The following is a 21,657-nucleotide window of genomic DNA, read 5'->3' as shown; positions in this document are numbered from 1 at the left end:
ATTAATTTGAATACAAGATATGTCTATACAATATTGGCTTGTATGTATATATTAAGTAAAAAAAATTCCATGTTGTCCTCTTGATTTTTGTTCAAGATTTTTTTATGTTGACCACCACAAATTTGCAAATAACTTTTTTGTTCCAAAATTTGTTAACAATGAATATTGTTAATTTCAAAATGGTGACCAAAAAAGTCACAAAAACATTTCATTTTCGACGAATTTGAAAATAAAATTTTAGGTCAGCATTTCTTATTCATAAGTGTTACATCTTTTAAAATCACTTCGGTACAATACTACAGAAGCAGTTAGGTACATTGATTGTCTAACTATTAGGTGTTGATTAACTTTCGGTATAAAATGTGAGAGATATGCGTTCTATGAATCCTGGGCATTGTCGTCTTATTTGTCGAGTTGCTATATCGGTATAATTGAATAATAAAATATGATAAAAATTTGAATTAACTCTTTGTACATATATTTCGGATGTAATATTTATATATTTGAAATAATATCCCATAGTTAAACTTTGGCACTATGATCAGTGATATTATAATAGGATAATACTTTTTTATACATTTCTGAATTATATTGATTAGCTGGAAAAGCAATGTGATATCCCGGATTAAAGGCATTAAGTTCAACATGTCCATTCATTATACCATTAAATTGTGTTGGCATTATTCCACATCGGATAGCACAATAGCCTGTTATAAAAACGTCATCTATATGAAAGTAAGGAAGCTGAAACGATTCCTAGGTATATAACAAAAATAACTTGTTTTGTCTATTTTAATCTAAGGGGATGGAACTCACTTTTAAAAGGCATCTAGAGGACTCAAAAGACATTATAGTAAACAGTCCATGAAGATAGTGGGGATACACATCTGCTGTAAGCATGTAACTAGGAACACCCCACTTGCTCGAAAATTGGTATGTAGGGGGATCGTGCTCAACTCTAGAATTAGTATACAAATGCCCTAAAAGATACGGACCCTCACATTTTTTATTTAAATCATTTATTCTCTTTAAGAGTAGAGGAACATTGACAAAGACGTCATCATCCATTACCACTATTATTTTTGGCTCGTTGATCCATTTTATTGTTTCTGTTGGATAAAACAATAGAATATCATTGGAATGTAATTCTTAAAAAGTATGAAGTAAACGCAAGAATATGTATCAGTATAGAATAAGAATCAATCTTCTCGAATTTGAATAATATGTGTAAATTACACTAGTTCTTAAATGGGCATTTTCTCCAAAATGTCATAGCTTTTGAAGTTTCAAACTGTCATGATTTGTTGGAAAAAACAACAACAATAGCATTGTTACCTGAAAATAATCGATACAAATCAAATCAACAATCTTTCAAAAGTGTTTATATAGTTTTCTTCTGCAATGATAATTTCTTGTAAAAAAACAAATACAATTTAATATCGACTCCTTAATATAAATCTACTCATTTATTTATTTGATTATGTGTACCTTATCTTACTTTACATATGCAATTTCAGTGTGTGAATCTCCACGAGGATGTTGCAAGTCCTCGTGTCTATTATATCTTTATATAGAATATATTACCCCTTATGTTAAATCTCAATCCAGCCTCATTCTTTCTTCCCTACGTTTTTATCTCCCTAGCCTGGCGGCAGGTTTAGTAAAAAATGGCACAATTATTCTTCCATTTAATTGAAAAGAAGAATTAAGTATCACCTTAAATGTTTATATTGATTAATCATGATCGTAGGGATAGAGAGGTATCACTAGGAAGACCCTCTGTGAAATTGAAGATACAGATGGAACTGTGATTTGATTGGAGGAAGTCCAAATTCGAATGTCAGATTTGATTGTATTACTTTCGGATATATCATTTAATCTCAGATGTCCTATATTGTTGGGAATAGTGTAAAGACTGTATGACCTCATGGAAGAAAAGTTTGGTTGAATGAATGATTTTATAAATAATTTGCTTTATATCTATCTGTATTGTTTAACTGTCAATTCTTTCTTAGTTATAAATATTTATTTTTAGTGATGAAAAAGAGCTATAAGAGTATCGTACAAATCCGACAGTGTCTCTTGATGAACTTATTATCCTCTTTAGAAAAATGGATGACTTGAACATATCAGACTCTCTTTATAATTAGTCAAAATATTAAAAAATGTGTTTCAGATGTGTTTATGCTAGTGGTTCATTCCTGCTAAATGTATTATCACGGATGTACAATGGACATGTATGTATATATGAATTCTGGTTCACTCTTTTGTACTAACCTAAGCTTTTAATTAATATTTAATTTTCATAAGTCTAATTATTGCATCCTTTGTCTAATTTATTGCAACTAATCATTATCATTGCCAAAATTCAAACTGAAGACACGGTACATTTTGAGGTCTGGTTGATATTTTTAATAATTGAAATTGATTTTAATGATATATATGCCGTAACAGCGATAATCACCTTTAAGAGATAAAAAATATTGTCTTATTAATAAGCTATACATTAAGGATTTTTGACTGCCAATGCCGAATTCTAATATTTTTATAGTGTGCCTCTTCCCTCCTACCTTCGAATAATACTTAAGTAAATGGAAGTAGAAAAAAGTACACTATATTATCTTAAATTTATTCATGTATATTTGTCATTTTTTTGAAAATATATTTTCTTTTGAAAAAATTAGTCAACCTTTATGATTATTTCAATGTTCCATATGTATCTAGATAGCCAATTACTTTTATGTATGGGGTTTAACACTTTATCTTAGGTTGGTAAACTAGAGCTGGATTAAGTTGGAAAATTGTCAATAATGCCTTTATGAATCTTCTGAGAGCATCAAACGTTTCAAAAATGCTATTCCAAGCAAACAATAATTTATTTATCTTGATTACAAGAAACGGATCCATGTAAGCTGTCCCGCTTACGTTCTTTTAAATTGACCCTAAGACTGATTAACTTTTGTTTCCAAATGGAACTGGATTGGAATGTCACTAACTCCATTTACAATGTTTAGCCATTCAAACAAATCTATTTTCACTTTAGTAAAATTGGCTTTCTTCGGATTTTTTATGATCAGTAGAATTTCTTCAAGCACCCGAAATAATGCAAATCTTAATGAAAATTGGTATTTATACAAATTATAACTGACTTAAAATAGGATTATTCAGCAATCTTGATAACTCAATTCCTCGCGTTTCTTATAAGTCTCGAAAAGTATTTGTAACTTTTAGTTTTTAAATCACGATGAAAAATATGAAGCTTACTATCAAAAGTGAAAATAATCCCAAACAATATATCAATATTTTTACCATAGTAAAGTTTTGTTGCTTAACATTTAATTCATTTAAATGTATTGATAGATCAGTAGTAAAAATATTACCTACTGAGCCAAGCATGATCATCTAACTGGGGGAAATGGTTATTTCTTTCATGTTTAGAAAGAGCTTTATCTCATTTAAACATTGGACAAAATTGTTGAAGAACTTTTCTTCTACTAATTTAACGTACATTAACAATCTATAAGCGGATTCTACTTAGTTTAGAAGAAAGCTGAATTTATGTTTGTGTAATGTTAACTTGATATCACATCATTGAGTTCTTTTAACCCAACTTTTACCCACAGTACTTCTTGTTGTATAATGCAATGAAACGGTAAAATGGGATTACCAACTACTTCTGCGAAAAACTTTTTACAAATCCAATATTACGGCCAGCCCTGTTGGGAGCACTATCCGTTGTTACCTATAAATTTTTGACATATCTATGTTTCTTTCATGCAACATATTTACGACAATCTCACATATATCTTTTTCTGTGGTATTTGAAGACAAAGTTTTTAAACTAAGTAATTTTTCAAATATTTCATGACCACTAAAATATCTGGCTAATATTGCTACTCAAGTAAACGATGTCCTATCAGTAGTTTCATCAAGTGAAATTGAAAAGAAATCCCAACCAGCCAAGTATTTTCCTAATTTACTCGCTATATTAGCGTTCATGACCATTATACGAGTTTTAACAGTGTTAACAGTATTTTATGCGCCTGAAATAGCGTCTTTATTTTGAAATTTATCAAACAAAAAAGGTGGACAGTCTACAAAAGCACTTTTAAGAAACTGTAAATTTTTCCATACTTAACAACACTGTAACTGTATGAAAGGCTGAAACTTGCAGAAACCAAATAACAATTATCAATTACGAATGTCGGTAAATTTTTTGATTGAGTATTTGTCTTTTCTAGCTCATGCGTGATTCACTCTTTACTTTCTTCAGCCACATGTGATTTGTTTTGCAATGTTTTTTCATATTCCATGATCTGCTCAAAACTTGTTCCTTACATAAGATGCAAAGACCTTTGCTATTTCTTTCAAGAGCACAATATTGATTAGTCCAGCATTCTTGAAAACTCCTAATGCTTCGCTTTTCAGTTTATTCAATTTTTTTGCTGTTCATTATGATAAATACTAATAGAGATGCAATCAAAAAATTTCAAAATAGGGATCAGGGATCAAGAAATTATCTTTTCATCATTCACCACTATTTTAATTATAGATTCAATTTCTTTTGTAGGTATGTTACAAAAAAAATTTCAAATTATATTTTTTCCCCCTTCTAAACCTGTTTTATCTAATAGATAATGGTAAAAAGACATTTTGATACCAAAATCATGTCTAGCTTCAATATTAAGGAAGGTATGCCCAATTTACCATCGAAATTTCATCCCTTTTTTTCATAGTGTTTAACCTACACCAAAATCTGGGATCTAATAAAATATGATATTTCAATAAAACAATACAACTTTTTTAAACATAAAGAGAATTGAATGACATTTTAAGAAATTACAGAATACAATATTTTGCAAAAGATGATATTTTTAGATACCTGCAATTGAATTGTATTATATTAAATTTGAGTATATGAATATTTTCCCACGGTCTCGGGACAGTTAAAGATGGTTTAAAAAAAAAAAAAAAAAAAAATAAGACAAAGTACTTTCATATTACGCAGTAATAAATATTGAAGGTGATAATGTCGGATTCAAATTGATGTACATCGCATAAACAGATTTTTTGAAATTTTACAGGATACTAAAGTCCATTATAACTTTATTTGATCTTTTACACCCTATTTGTGATTTTGAAGGCCATCTTGAAATGACTTATTCTCCAGTGAATGGTGCAATTAAACAATTAAAAAAAAAAAAAAAAAATGGGTGACAGATTAAGAATTAATCTATATTAAATACAAATGAAATCAAATTGATTTCCCCAATTTAAGTAATAAATATCTAGCATTTTACGGGGATCCCCAACACACTAATAGACATCCGAAGACGTCTTTTTCAAGATTTTCCCTCCCCATAAATCCTCATTTTCTAACATACCTATCTTTTGTATTTTAAATTGTAGTACATTAGATTAGAGGTACATCCATTAACGTTACTTTTGTTATCCTGGCGCCTGTGACATATGGTATATTTACTCCCGCTTATGAAATAAGTATATACCGGTAGTTGCATAAATAAGTGGACTAATTTTTAAACGCTTATATCTCGAGGTTCCGTGACAGGAAATAAAAAATTTCAGAACAAGTAACTTGGTAAATCTTTTGGCTTTGTTTTTGTTCTTCTTACTCGTATCAAACAAAGTCGTTTACGATGAATGGCGAGGTCAAACGTCATATGGTTGCCACTCTCCTCCGCGCCGGTAGGTGTGTTAAGGAGATAATCAAGAACACTGGACAATCCAGAATTACTGTGTTCAAGGTCCAGAAGCTTGTCAAGGAGGGAAAAGATCTGAAGGAGAGTGATTGGACCGGCAGACCACGGAAAATCAATGTGAATGAGGTGAAAGAGGCCTTCATGGCCAACCCAAAGACTTCCATGACAAAGGTGGCTGAAGACATGAATGTTCATAAAGTCACCATTTCTAGGGCTGTAAAAGAAGTTGGTGGCCGATCTTTGATCGATGATTGAGAGGCCTTTATTGTCTCAACTTCAACATTATAAGCGCCTAGAACGTTGCAATGTCATGTTGAATGATATCAAGCATGCCCCGGCTAGTGGCATCATCATTTTTTCAAATGGCTATATTCATTAATTATATTAAGAATAAATTCTCTATTTCATAATTTTCAAAAAAAATACGTCATACGAATTTTATTACACATTTAATTATTTGCCAGAAATAGTCCGCGTATTTATGCAACTACCGGTATGTATGAAATTATATTTACAAATATATTAACAAATTTAGTCAAGATCCATAAGTGTTGATAATGCGCCATGTGTCATTTGAATTTATGTATCATTATCTCCTGAAGGGTATATACCAGCCAACTGTATTAACGAAAGGGGAAAAAGCCAACTTCCAAAAGGCATTTAGAGCCTTTTTTGTTATGTACCAAGAACTTTTCGCAAGAAAGTGAATTATGACAAAACTGGAGAGAAAGTTGAAGTAAGTTAAACGAACTTTTTTCACAATAATACCATTTTATTATCAATCCCCCATCTCCCCAGGTTGTTACGAGCTCCCTTTAGAAAAACTGAACGGAAAAGAGTAACTCTTTGTGTTTGGTAATGTATGAAAAACAGCATTGTAAGTTAAAGTATGAGTGGACAACGGGATAACAGCTATAAAAAATATTTAAAAAAATATATATATTTGAGTACAATAGATTATGATATTAAAGAATATTGCAAGTTCTGTGACACGTGCCAGAAAATTAATTAATTATAACTGGAGGCAAGAGAAATCTACATTACATAATGTTCCTATTCCAAAAGCGGTAATGGAACAGTTTGGAGTTAATTTAGCATCCCTTCCTGAATGTGACGGATATCGTTACTATATATTTGCCATTTATTATTTTTCAAAATGGACTGAAGGAGAGCCCTTGAAAGATAAGATAACCGTTTCAGTTGCAAGCTTTCTATTTAAACTAATTTGTCGTCACTCATGTGCGAAAATTCAAATTAATGAATGATCAAGGGAGAGAGTTTGTAAACTCTGTATCCATAGAGTTGCATCGAACGACAGGGATCCATCAACAACGAACAAGTGCTTACCACCCACAAGCTAACGGTCTGGTGGAGAGGCAGAATGGAATGATTATGAATAAACTTCTTAAGGTTATACAAGGAAAAACTGAAGGATGGTGGAGATGTCTTGAGCCAATGTTATTTGCTCATCGTACAATTGTACATCGATCAACAAAGATGACACATTTTTTACTGATGTATGGGAGACAGCTGATATTGCCATTAGACGTTTCCAAACCTTTAAATGTTAGTGAAATGACTGATAACGATTTCTCCTGATAACGATTTCAATGAGGAAGTAATCAGTGAGTTTAATGAAGATGAAGTGACGAAAGTGATGGAAATCATGATTAATGTAAAGGAAAAAACATTTGATACAGAATACAATAATATTAAGCTTACACAGGAAACTCGAAAAACTAAATACGACCAACGACAAGGACTTGACTGGTTCTTCCTTTCAGCGGGGGAACAATTTTACTGAAAGGCATGTACTAAAAAAGGACAGAAAAGGTGGTAAGAGAGCTTGACCTTTCAAGGGCCCTTACTTTATTTTAAAGATTCATAACAACCAAGTTTGTACCCTGAAAAATAAAAAGGAGAAATACTGAAGACAAAGCAAAAAAGTTCTAACTTAAAGCCATTCTTTGCTTCTCTCAAAGAAGATGAAAACATAGAGGAAACAAAGGAAAAAGAGACAACGGAAGATGATATACAAATTGAGAAGATCGAAAACAGTGCGCTTTACAATTACAACCCCCTCTCACTGCTTACTAGCAAAATAAAAAGGCTGCTCGACTATCTCTCACTTTTCAGAGCATTCATAGCCTAAGAAAAAAAGGATGTTTACTCATCAAACCTCCAACACTTGAAAGGATGAATGGTGATGGCAATTGTTTCTTTTGATACGTATTTTACAGGAACTAATTCATGGAAAGATGAGCTAATGAAAGCTGAACTTGCCTACTCAATGTGAATTAAACCTAAAAAAACCATTTTTAGAGGAATATATCGTTTTCTATAACCGGGGCCCAGTCATTACATAATGCTGCGGTTGCAGTTAGATGATTGGCCTTGTTTGGAAAACAAATCCTGGGTCGGTCTCATGAGCATGAGTGATTCAAATCATTTTGAAGAACTTGCTATATATCTACGACATACCAACAGCAACCATTTCGATTATGGCAAAGGAGTTATGTAAGTAATTAAGTTGTCATTGAAAACTATTGATAAACGGAAGAATAAAAATATACAATTTAAGATAACAGATGTATAAACAAATGACCTAATCTTCTTTTTTTTATCCATATATGTTCATAGGATTCTATTTCATTGCCATAATTTGCTAGGGGATTCTGCTCTGGCTAAAAACAAGATAAGGGCTGTACTTATTTCATAAAAGGATTTCACAGGGGAGTACTTATTTATTGGAGTACATATTTCATACTACACCGGATCTAAGGATATGTTTATTCTTCAATACGCTACACATGGTTGAAGGGGGGGGTTAGAGAAAAGAAAATAATGACTGATGTGAGTGAGGGACTACTCGCCTTCATGTTTGTTTTAAAAAAATTTGTAAAAATGTCAAGAGATAATAATAAATAGCATTTGAAATATGGCACAATTCATAGGGATATCTGAAGAAAGATAAAGTTTGGAAGGGAAAACAGTATAATATAACACTGCAGTCTGGACATGACATGTCTATCTTCCCAGGCCTACAGGGAGGCAACGTTACTAAGCTTCCCCTAATTTCTACAACGCGCCAGAGACAGAAATTTCATTTTATTTTTCTCAACATATCAATTTATACATTTCGATCAACTTTTGGCTTAATTTTTTCACAATACTTAAAAAAATTCTTATTAGCTTTTTACCCACGTGTCTCACAGAATTATAGAATAGTTTTGCCATCACTGTATTTGTAAGAGATACATAAATGAAATATAAAGGTACTTAACTAGGCACATAAAATAGTTAAAAGTGAATAGTATATTCAGCTAGATCTAAAGTAATCCTTGGCATAACATAAGATCCAAACAGATTTTGAAAAGTCTTTTTCAAAAGTGGAAAAGTATATATTTTTCTTTGAAATTTTTATGACTTCCAATTTGCATAATGAATGGATCTGGAAGGGTCGTAATTGGTAATAGTATAAAAACCCCATAATTAAATCAAATATTTCATATCATGAATACTAATGATATCTATATATGTGCTACACGTACTCGTATGATGGGCAGAAGAATGCCAATTTTTACTAAAAGTATGAATACTATTTTGGAAAAGATGCCCCTTTTCATTCTAAAAAAACTCTCTTCAATTTAAATTTAGACCCTGTATAAAGTACAACAAAAGTTCGGGTTACAGCATTATTTTACGTTTTTTAAAATATATATATAAAAACAATCATTTTAACAGAGAACTTTATAAACCCTATTGAAAGATTTTTTTTTCTTCTAAAACACCTCTTTTTATTATAAAATACTATATTTTCAATTATGTTACTATTTTTTCCCTAGGAATTCTATTTATTTTTATAAAAAATTGTGAAATTCACAAGTTTAAAGACCGTACTGAACCTCTACATACAACATTGATCAATATAGCTGAAACTATATACAGGCTGTTAAGATCAAATCGGCGATTTATTCAAAAATATTTAAATTTGTCACTGAGCCTACATGTTTCGGTGGGTTTACTCAAAAGTTAAATTGAATTGCAGTTGTCATTCAGCCACCTCAGCGACCTGTCGAAGATATGACCAGGTGCTGAGTCTTGTTGATAGACATAAGGCCCCAGAATTGGGACGCAAGTCACGTTTGAGACTTCCCAATTGGAAATCTTCATGCTGTTGTGGACAAAAGCCATTGTTCCTCTTCTGTAAATTCAATCTTCTTTATATCCAGAGCAGCTGTCACCATGATGCCGAAAAGTTCACTAAAGCTTGTTAATACAACAGAATTTCTGTCAGCAAAAAAAGTGATATTATCAGACAGTAACATTATAACAAAATCGCCGATTTGATCTTAACTCCCTGTATATCTTCATTTTTTATCAAGGGGAGCATTTTTGGACTATGTCCCCCAACATTTTGGAAAAAACCATTTTAAGAACTTATGAACATAATTTTTCGTATTATTTTTTAACTCCTAAAGTTTAATCTAACTAAACTATGCTATAAAAATATAGTACGACGTTAGGTATATACTCGACATTTATAATAAGTACCTGAAGCAAATTTGAGAGCACTAATAAGTTTAAGAGTTAGATTATGATATGAGTCCATAAAATTGCCTTGAAGGATGTCACCATGGGTTTTTGTTTCATTTCCAAGTTTTTCAGAAGATCCTTCCCCAGCTATGAATACAATGGCTGAATATGGACTTAATTTAGCTAGTACTTTAGCCCAAGATTCACGAATTTTCCATCGATTCTTAAAGGCATAAACTCTACTACATTAAAAGGAAAAAAATATATAAATGTAATAAAGATTAAAAATACTCATTATATTTTAGACCTATTTTGAGTATTTTTTTTAATTTAACAGCTTTTAAATAATGTTGCTTCGATCTTTATCTAGGACTGAAGACTGCAGTCCCAAGCAGTTCAGATTCGATCTGGTACAGTTCAGTCCTGCATATCTGTCTTAAAACTGATAAAGTTGGACTCTTGATCACATCGTATCGTTTTCATACTAAATAATCATTGAACTACATTGGGATTTATTTTTTGAGCTCAAAATGACCGAAGTAGACCCTTCACCAAATAAAAATCATGTGGAGACCCGTGATAAGTGTTATCTATTCAATAAAATGATTAATATGTGTATTTGCTCCTTTGTGGGAACATAGGCAAGAAAATATATCTCTTTTCTTTTTTTATACGATATAATTCCTTATCACAGAATTTAAAATAAATCAACAATTTACCTCCCTAAATTTCTACTTAAAAAATAATAATAAAAGAATCAAATCGATATTGCAGCTTGATTAGAACTTTTATAATCAGATACTCTTGTGTCAATGAAGTCTTATTTAAATTTAAAAACAATGGAACACCCAAGACAGTATTAATCACAATATAAGCACATATTATTAATCACTATAAAGTTTTTCAAAAATAAAGTTAGCATTTACGTGAACTATTGATATTTTAATTCTCAAAACATTCCTAAACCATAGAAAAAAGATAAAATACTAAAAAATTTCAAATCTAAAATTCTACAAAACCGGATTTGATTTAAAAAAAAACTAAATATAGATTCGGAATCAGCTTGTCAGATACTACTAGAATTGAAAATGAAATTTTGCAGATTAAAAAATATTTTTTTTTTTTAAAATTTCTATTGATTATTGATCATTTCCAAATTCATTGTTGACGTTTGTTGGGTAAAAAATTATGAACCATCTTAAATCGAAGATTAAGAAATTAATTTGTTAAATATGAGCCGGTTTGGGTTATAGGTAGTGTTGTTCCAGTCATTATTTATTTGATCCAGTCCAGTCTTAGGACAGGTCCTATAAGCCCTGGGGATTGTTTCTTAAGACTGTCAATCCTTGGGACGGGCCATAATAGAACTTTAAAAAAAATAAAAAATAGAGTGACGTCATCAATAACCGAACTTTATAAGCATATATAGAGTTATTTGCAGGACTGAACTGGACCGTTCTGAGACTGAATTCGACGGCACTGTAGTCTTCAGTACTATATAAGCCTTACACAACACTAATTATTTGGGTGAATAGTTTATTCTGAAAAAGAAGTAAGATCAAATATTCCGTATGATATTAGGAAAAAAGTTATCGTAAACATGATCAAAGTAATTCAAAAATATCTATAGAAATTAAATATACGTTTTGATAATGATGAGAAGTTCTGTTTTTGTTAGATCGATATTTGTTGGTGAGGTTATAAAGGTGTTTATTTGCTTAGGCACATAATTTTCAATGACTCTGGAAGCAGTTGGAGGCCATCCTTTAACAATTGGACCTTTGTAGTTTGAGCTGTTTTCATAATTTAATTTTAAATCAATCTTGGATAAATTTAAAAATCTTTCATGAGTTTTTTCTTGGCAAGAATCCGACTTTTGCAGTAAAGGTTTGAAAATTTTTCTCCAACTTATGGGCAACTCTGTCCAATATCTTTAAAAAAATGATGAATGTAATTGAGATTATTTGGGTTAAAGTAAAAATAAACACATCCATGAGGATTACAAAAAAAATATTCATTGTTATCACAAATTTTATTAAGACAAAATAAATAAACACGTGAGTTAGAATAGTTTCAAAATTAATGGGAGGTCTTATTTGAGTAAACTTTCCAAAAATTGGTTCTTATATAATTTTGGGGAGTCAGAAATCATAAGTAAATGATGAGGGGCTTATCAACGCTCTCTGTTATTTCATACGTATGTTGATAAAATTATCAACTTGTAATAATAACTATTCTTCAAATAATAATTAACAGACGGGAATAAGAAAAATACAGAAGACCAACTACCTGTTGTTTTTTCAAATTTTTCATTTCTCTTTTGATAGTCGAGGTTGAGAGTAGATAAAAAAGTGAATTAAAAGAGGTTATGATAAAACTTCAACAGCTGAAATTACTTAGTTACTAACTACGTCATTTCAGCTAATGTAGTTACGATAGAAGGACTGACGAATTTTATTAGGTCTGGAGTAATAGGACTGGTGTCTTTTTAGTTTTTTTAGACCGATCTAACACAAATTTTTCTTTTAGGTCATGACATAAGCAATTTTTTCTTCTCTTTGGAAACAACAAGAGCGTGGAGTAAGTTATGGTCTTTAAGGAAAGAGAAGACAAGACGGTTGAAATAATAATGCAACAAAACAACACGTATGCAAATTATGTTCCCTCATTAATAAACCCTCCATAAAAAACATAAACTAGGAATGTCACTTTTCTAAAAGTGAGGAGAGTAAAACTGTAATTTATGTCTACAAAAATCCCATTCCTAACAATTATGCGAGTAATAGGGTGAGCCTAGCTCAGTAGACAAATCATAGTTCAGCATGGTATTTTTTTCATAGATATGTATTTCGCCTCTTTCTTTAGAGTCTCTTTTGATTTGTCTAGTATTTTTTCAGTTTGTATCACATTTTTCAAATTTTATTTTTTATTTCCTTCCACATCTAACTTATAGTTGGAGCTGATATCTTTCTGAGGAAAGAAAGAGCGTGAGGAGAAAGCAGAGGCGACACAAATGATACTACTGAATTAAGATCATTGTTAATATCAGCTGCCTGCTATATTATATTTATGATATTGAAAATTCTAGCGAGCCCGATAACATGATGGTCTAACCTTGTATTTCTATTAACCTTGGATTATTCTATACTTATGCTCCGTTTCCAAAGGAACAGGCATATAATTTCTTGTTGATCCTCCGTCGTTAAATTAATTTTGTGTATTTCTTCATATAAATAATATAACAACTACTCCTGACTACTCTTTCAATAAAATATTACTCAGCAATATTATATATACTATCGACTAAAATACTATGAAGATTTTAATAATATGTAATTCATTTTAAAAATGGTGAATAAATAATATGAAAGCTATGGTCTGGAAGTGTATAAGGGATAAATGGTAGTTGGTATGGTTGACTTAATTGGCTAATGACTTGATGATTTCGGGCATTTTTTCTGTTTCTTTTTGGAGGAAAGGTTACGTTATACGATAAAGGTAACAACGTGCCATATGTCTCGCTCCATCCTTTTCCTCTTATTTTTTTTTTCCTCACAAAAATTTCAACTCTAACTATTAAATAATGCAGAAAAAATATATAAAAAAACACGATGCAACCCTTGTTCTTTTTTAATTATTTTGGGTAGTTTTTTCATTACAAACATATAAAACTCCGTTAATAAGACAATAACATTACGAGATATATAAATTTCTTACTTGAATAAAAGCAAAAAGTAAAGACAAAAACCAATAACCATTAATTGGGTTAGTTTTTTCTTGGGAAGATATTTTAATATATAATACATTAGACGTCGAGGAAAGATCAAACTATTCCAAATGCTGACTTAGGTATGTATAAACACACTCTGACAAATATGAAGTGTAAAATCAATCTAATAACGATTATAAATATCAAAAATAATATTAGTAAAGTAAGAAATAAATATTACGGCTCTAATTAAACTATTATATTTCATGTTTAGAGCAACTCCTAGTTGGAGTGTAATCTTGTAAATCAATCTTGCTTAATATTTTTATTAAGATCCTTTTATTAGTTTGTTATATAAGATCCATTTGACATCATGTTGAACAAACTGAAATTACCTCGATCCTCAATTACTGTTATTTTTTATTTTATTTTGTTATTCATTTTCGTGTCCGCTAAAATGATTGTGCTTAAAAGGTTTATAAATAAATAATATACTACAGAAAAATAAGTTTTTGATTTCTTTTGATTTTCTTTGGGATTGAGGTCTAAAGACTGGCTTTGTCATTCCATGACTTTAATGTGCTTCTTCTTCTTGAGTATTTTCTTTGTTGCCATGGCGTTAAGTTAACCAAAATTTCAAGAATTAAATTAATTAATGAAATTGTATGATTTATAATGAAACTATGGACGAGATTAAAGGGGAAAAATCAATTGTTTACAACTTTATTTGGGATATTTTTTTATCTATAGGAACTCAATTGAAATCTAAGAAATTAAAAAAACTTAACTTATTGATTCGTTTTGCAGATTTAGTTTTATCTGATTATTTTTTTTAATTTTCTAATAGAATGAATTTGCAGGTTCATTTCAGAAGATTTTTTTTTATTAACAAATTGTACATTCTAAAAGATATTTTATCCAAAAAGTTATTAAATTTATGATTATTTTTATATTCTGTCTAAAAGATATTTTATCCAAAAAGTTATTAAATTTATGATTATTTTTATATTCTGCTGGTATTATCCAAGAGAAATGTTCTTCTTTCTTAATTAAAGTATCCAAGTAGTTCAAATAAATAACTTACATGGTTTAGTATGTACATTGTACCAATGGGTTGCGTCAAAATAAAAACAATTGTGGTTTAATATCAAAAAATGTTTCATAAAAATTGAAGATCATTCGTTAAATAATACAAATATTATACACACTCCATTTTGGAAAAAATAATTTTAGCTTACTTTGTCTATTTTCAAATGTTTCCTCAACCATACAACATCACATTATCATAATATTATAGCTTATATAATAGAAAATATTCATTGTACAATTTAAAAGAAGATCTATTTAAAAACTATTCATCTCCAAGAACTTTTGTTCAATTTTAAACTTTTTTAAGTGATCCTATTTTAAAATCTGTACTCATCGTGAATCGATATCTTTATTGTTTCGATCCTGGTATCTCATCCCCAAGCAAGGAGTCCAATCTACTTCCTTATGAGGTCTGGTAGTTTTCCTCGGATGAATTCTCCTCCGTCGTCCCTCATGGAATTCGTAATCCGAATTCGAACATATCTTGAGATGGATGATCAAGTTAGAAGAATCTTCCTTCTATTGCCTGGAGGCATGACGGCATAAAACTGGCATTAAAATTGGAAAAAAATATCATGATATTGTTGACTATTTGCTAGTAAACCCTCATAAAAAATGAGATCACTACAAAATGGAGCAAAAATCCTTGCAGATGCATATTTTTTAAATAAATCTTTTTTAAATTACACATTTTAATATAATGAGTTCAAAACAAGATACAGAATCAATAAAACTACTTTTATATAAGCTTTATTACTCCAATTCTTAAGTTGGGGATTTTTAGGATAAAAAATGACTCTGAACGATAATAGTTCCGAATTGGTATAATTTCCGGTTTTTACAGAATTCAGATGAGTGAAAGAAAAACTGAGATCAGTTTTGGATTCTTCGCTCATAGATAAATTCAATTATTGTCTTCAATTCATTTGTATAATCCCCCCCCCTCCTGCTTAATTTTCCCCTTGTGTTATTAAGCCAAAAAAGTAAAATAATTATAATTCTATTCTTTTTAAGGATCAATCTATAAGAGGAGGTGAGAATCATATTTAGTCTGGTTTATTTTTTAAACTTAAATCGATTACATTAGATTCAGATATCATACGATTTATGTTATATATATGATAAATTAACTCTCAAAAACTGTACAGTGCCCTGTTTTGGTTAAAAACATGTTTGATGGGAAGTGTAATTACATACAAAAATAAAGAAGAATAAACAATGTGATCAAAATTGCAGCACTTGTTGCAACTGACCCCTTTGTACTGACAGTTACAATATCTCCAATTTCGACTCCAGTATTACAAATTTCATTTCCAAATGTCAAAAAGTAATCTCTATATATATTTACAACAGATTATTTAATGTAGATGATGATAAAGTCATATTTCTCTAAAAATTAATTTATGGGCCACAAAAGTAGAAATTTTGAGCGATAAATATTATTTTTGTGAATTTGAAGGTACATAACGCGAGTCGTATATCCTAGCATGCGATTTTTATTGCTGTTGGCAACTATGTTTTGACTCTCTAAAGCTGCTATTAATATTCTTTTGTTCATGAGGAAAGATCCTCCAAGTATTGAGTGTAATCACGAGTGTGTGCTCATGAATGACGAAAAGTAACGCTACAGATTTGTTGGGGGAGTTATAAGTAGTGATGTAAATACTGTGTATTTCTTAGTTTTTTTGAATTGTTAATTTGCATAATGAAAAATTCATTAGAACAATGGTGATTCCACCGATCTTTATGCCTACTTATTTACGCATAATAATTATTCAGCCAAGTTAAAAATATATATTTTTCTAATTTTATTATTTAATATGGTCAAACTATAAAAGGAGATTAGGGCCGTAGTTAGTGATACAAATCTGATGAATTTTTTACTTCGCCCATTTTTGGAAATGGTAATTTGAGGAATATTTTTTTCCCCCTCTGCTATTATCATTATTATTTAACTCTTGAGTAGTGAACTTCCTTCTCTACTACATGCAATTATATTCAAAACCTAATCGAACATTTGTGTGTGCTCATAAAAGATGGAGAGTTACCTTGCGGATTTGTTGTGGAGTTATAATTGTAAGTCCATGTTGGACTCAGAGTAGAATTAAATATCGACATCGTAGTAATTCTTGTCTATATTCTTGTTTATTTCCCTCTTCCACCTCTTCACTTTTGCTTGTATCTGATTTAATGAAACGTCATGACAGCTAAGCTGCTCTCCTCAAAAACATTATTCTAATTATAGATATTGGTTTTCGTCTTTTTTAATATTCCTAAAATACACATGATTTTAATCCCTAGTCATAAATGTAAGTCTATGTTGGACTCAGAGTAGAATTGAGGATAGAAAATGGAGTAATTACAGTATTATTCTCTTGCTTGATACGAGTTGGAACATGTTTTTCCCCCTTCATCTCTCAACTAACTTAATTAAACATTATGAGTGAACATTTCAATTTTTGGTTTCATATTTTTTTATGTTGCGAAAATGCTCACAATTTACTACCCTATACATAACTATAATTTTAAGAAACCATAAGTAGAGTATTTTAATACATGGACAAAGCAAAGTTGACATTTTTGTAGAACAGAAATTCAACTATTAATTATAATAAATACATCCTAAGAATGAAGAATATCATATTTTTCTATCCTTTGCATAAATACATAAGCTTCACTATTACGCATGACGACCTAAGAAACTACAAGAAAAACAAGTTATCATATATTATTATAATTATGTAATATCCAGCAGAGCTAAATAGATGATAGTCATTTAAAGAGTTACACTACAAAGATAAGTTCTGGAGAATTAGCTGAAAAGAATGAAGACAAATAAAAAATTTGTGTTAGTAACTGGCGCAAGTAAGGGGTTTGGAAAGAATATTGCAATTCATTGGGCTAAATCATGTTCATCTGGATCATTAATGATCATAACTGCAAGATCTGAGGAAGGACTCATAGGAACTGAGAGTTCCATCAAGGATATCAACCCAGAGATAAACGTAGTTAAGTTCATTACAGACCACGGAGATCCAGTCAAGTCTGATTATGAAGAATTATTCAGAAGTGAAATTTCAAAAAAATCAAAAATAGTTTTTGACTCTGGATTCATTTTTCATAATGTTGGTGTTGTGGAGCCTCAAGGGGATAACGTATCTGAGTACTCGGATCTTCAAGAAATGGAAAAATATTTTAGATTGAATTTGTTTTCAATGATGATTTTAAACTCTGTTTTCTTTAACGTTAGGGAATATGTTAAACAACCATTGACTATCGTAAACATATCGTCTATAGCAGCATTTGAACCCATAGCATCATGGGGATACTATTGTATGGGGAAAGCTTCAAGACAAATGTATTTTAAAATCATGGCGATGGAAGAAGAAAATGTTCGTGTATTGAATTATTCCCCTGGAGTGATGAATACTTCGGCAATTGATCGAATAAAGGGGTCCTCAAAAACGACTAGCGATATTAATACATTTTGTTCCGACAAACTAATTGAGCCAATTGTATCAGTGAAGAAGTTAGCCATGATAATTGAAAAGGATAAATATAAATCAGGAACACAAATTGATTTTGCAGATGATATTTAGGGTACTTTTTGATTTTATACATATACTTTTGAATGGATCTAATAAAATTTTTATATAATATATTTATATCTACTTATTTAGTAATTTGATTTTGTATATATTATTTACTTTACGACTCAATTAAAATGTTAAACTGTTATATTTTGACTATTATCTCATAAAAAAATATCTGTTTTTGTTGGTGACAATAACTTGTAAAAACAATAATATCCGCCTCCCCTGCAGACGCTCCTGGTATGATACTTGAGTAAAGAATTTCCCTGAAGACTCAAACATGATTAAAACGGATAAAAAAATAACTTTTTATGCTAATCCAAAAATACTCTAAAATAAATAAATAAAAGACTCGGAACATTTTCATTTATCAGAATCACTGAACCTTTAATTTTAATACTTTTAAATGAAGGATATAAGAGTTGACACTTAGTAGAAGAAGGAGATGTCTTTTCCTTCTCTTTGCTGATTGGCTTAAAATTGTTAGCAGCCATAAGGTCTATTTTAAAGGCTTTGATGGCAATTTATGTAATACTTTGTGGGCTTAATATAATTATTTATCAAAATAAGCCAATACTTATGAATTGTAATATATATTTCATAATGGTAAACGTGTAGTGCAGTGTATTTTAATATAATAGATCAACTTTGAGTAAAAATTATCCTGGCTTATTACCCATGAAAATGTTTAGTATTCCAAAGGATGTTGTGGATCAATGCCGTCTAACAGGCAAATTGGATTCCTGCCAAAGGCTCAAGAGTTTACAAATTAATATAATCGACTATTTTCTACTATTTTAGAAGTGTGAAAGTAATATTAAAGGGTTGTTTTATAAGGATATCACTGGGCTCCATATTCTAATTATTCATACTTAAATTATTCGCTTTAGGCTCCTTTTGAATAATCAATGTTTTTGCAGAAGTTTCCAAAAGGATGGTGGCATTTGTTATATGATAGAATTCCTACTTTATTGGAGCATTCTAAGTTAAAAAAAGAAACGAAAGCTTTTATTTAACCAAAAGAAAAAATAACAGTGCAAGTATAAAGGAAATTCTACAACACATGCCTTGATTTTTGGCCACATTTAACTTTGATTTTTTTCTATTGGCCAACAATTCAATTTAATAGTAGAACCATAAAAAAATAAATAAAATATTCAAATCAATAATACATATACATACACACGCCCACTTAAACAAAAATATACTAAAAAACTTTCAAAGACATAGAATAAAAACAAAAATTAACATATTACGCAAAGATAAAGACAAAAACTTGAAAAGACAACTACTGCACTGTAGAGTTTGTTTATAAAAGGACTATCCATTTTAAACCACGAAGGTGAAGTTTCACAACAGATAAAACACCGGAGATTTCATAGTCCGAGGAAGCACGTTTCACATAAAAGATATGTTGAGCCTTTGTACTAGTTCCAAAATAATATTTTCCTTTTTTCCAGAGTAAAAGGCTAAAAACATCCTTCTTCATCTTATAAAAATACAAATGTTCCTCTAAAAGTTTGCTAATGGCGTTATAAATTAGAAGGAGCGTCTCGCATTTAAATAAAAATGATCGCTCGTCTCGTCCTTGGTCTGGAGTCCTTTCAGTTAAACTATATAGTTGAAGGTACGTGGTGTTTTCCCAATTTTTGATATAAAATAAAAGGGACAATATAAAATTACAACACAAAAATAAAGATTCAATGAATATGAAAGTTATTACACAGCATATTAGTCCTTTAAAATATCTTCATAGGCAACACTTTTGTTATAACCTATTTGATGTGAATACTTTACTTGGACTTCAAACACGTGAACATCCCGTATAGAGTTGACCATCCTCTTATAATAGTATCATTGTTTCCAAAGTCCTGTAAAGGTCGATCAACTACTTCAAGATCTCCTCTATGTGAAAATGTGGCATAGCACTTTCAGTTCTCAGAAATAGTTTTATGATAGGTTGGCAACATCCTCAATATACACCAAAAAGTCGAATAAAATGAACTTTGCATGTTTTTATTTCTTCAAAAAGCCGAGGAATCTTCTATCGATTTATTCCAATATTGTGATTGGATGAGAGCTCTACTACTATTTATTGTTGAGAGTATAATAGCCAATAGATATGGTTTAATTCTGAAGATCAAATTTGATTATTTATCTTACAATGAGTTGAAAAAAATACTTCAAAGTGGAGGCGATAATATCCAAGACTATTACGTGCTCCATTAAAATCTGAGCACTTTGAATTTTAATCTTCAACAAGATATAATTCATTAATAATTATCAATGGAATTTTAACAAAATTAATAATATAAATAGATGTGTGTCTGAGCTCTCTTAATCATTAATGTAATTGCCCTTAGTAGCAATGATGGCTTGCAGGTGGCGGAAGGCCTAGCACCCACTGCGGATGTAGTCCTCTATCATGTCATCCTGGTGCTGGTTGACAGTGGCTTTGAGGGCCTTTTTGTTTAGATGACGGACACTGGAGACTTTCCCCTCGACATGCACTCAAAATGTGTAATTGAGGGGGGTTAGCATCAGTGTAATGTATTCGTGTCACCTTCCCTCTTATCCTCTTATTTCTTATATTTTCTTGTATATACATATATTTGTAAAGTACTGTCTTTACCTCTTTCTAAGTATAAATATCCATGTATTATATTTATAAATCAGAGTAGTGTTTTGTATTAACAAGAATATAATTGTTCCTATGAAACAAGCCTTGTGTTATTCCTCCACGTCTTTCCTCTCCTTAATTCTCTCGGTCCTCCTGGATTCCTTTGTATAAATAGTTTGTGTCTCCTCAACCTCGTCAAGACACACCAATCAGGTATGTAGGGGGCCACAAGTTAAAAAAAAAGAATTCAATAGAGTTTTGCAACGGAGGAGATAGTTTTATTTCTTTGCTGGTATCAAAACTAGCCTCTCCACCCTCACAAGGTTTATTCCACTCATTTTTTTGATAGCTCTCTTTACAGTTTGGTGTGAAACCCCAAGATCTCTTGCA

The 21,657-nt window shown here is 30.5% G+C and overlaps 2 protein-coding genes across 2 annotated transcripts; one reads left to right on the top strand and one right to left on the bottom strand.

Annotated features, from left to right (window-relative positions):
* Window positions 1-455: 455 nt before the first annotated feature.
* LOC121117365 (beta-1,3-galactosyltransferase brn) lies at window positions 456-14,143 on the bottom strand. Its single transcript, XM_040711769.2, has 5 exons — window positions 13,974-14,143; window positions 11,900-12,187; window positions 10,275-10,498; window positions 817-1,109; window positions 456-756 (listed from the first exon to the last, which is right to left on the bottom strand). Exons 1-5 carry the CDS (start codon window positions 14,060-14,062, stop codon window positions 523-525), a joined length of 1,128 nt encoding a protein of 375 aa, XP_040567703.1. The 5' UTR covers window positions 14,063-14,143; the 3' UTR covers window positions 456-522.
* A 3,659-nt stretch (window positions 14,144-17,802) lies between these two features.
* Window positions 17,803-18,713, top strand: LOC121118329 (sepiapterin reductase). The gene has a single exon (XM_040712905.2). The coding sequence runs from the start codon at window positions 17,880-17,882 to the stop codon at window positions 18,651-18,653; it is 774 nt and encodes a 257-aa protein (XP_040568839.1). The 5' UTR covers window positions 17,803-17,879; the 3' UTR covers window positions 18,654-18,713.
* Window positions 18,714-21,657: the final 2,944 nt, after the last annotated feature.

This window comes from Lepeophtheirus salmonis, chromosome 5 (genome assembly GCF_016086655.4).
Source record: "Lepeophtheirus salmonis chromosome 5, UVic_Lsal_1.4, whole genome shotgun sequence".
Classification (NCBI taxonomy): Eukaryota; Metazoa; Arthropoda; class Copepoda; order Siphonostomatoida; family Caligidae; genus Lepeophtheirus; species Lepeophtheirus salmonis.
This window is presented reverse-complemented; position numbering and strand designations above follow the sequence as displayed.

Bases quoted from the DNA above. Each gene is read 5' to 3' on its own strand.
- LOC121117365 (XM_040711769.2), bottom strand. From the start codon at position 14,062: ATGTATTATATATTAAAATATCTTCCCAAGAAAAAACTAACCCAATTA. The intron at 1,110-10,274 runs GTACTTATTATA...TTTATCCAACAG, and splicing joins TGCTCTCAAATTTGCTTCAG to AAACAATAAAATGGATCAAC. The intron at 757-816 runs GTGAGTTCCATC...TTATATACCTAG, and splicing joins CCTCTAGATGCCTTTTAAAA to GAATCGTTTCAGCTTCCTTA.
- LOC121118329 (XM_040712905.2), top strand. From the start codon at position 17,880: ATGAAGACAAATAAAAAATTTGTGTTAGTAACTGGCGCAAGTAAGGGG.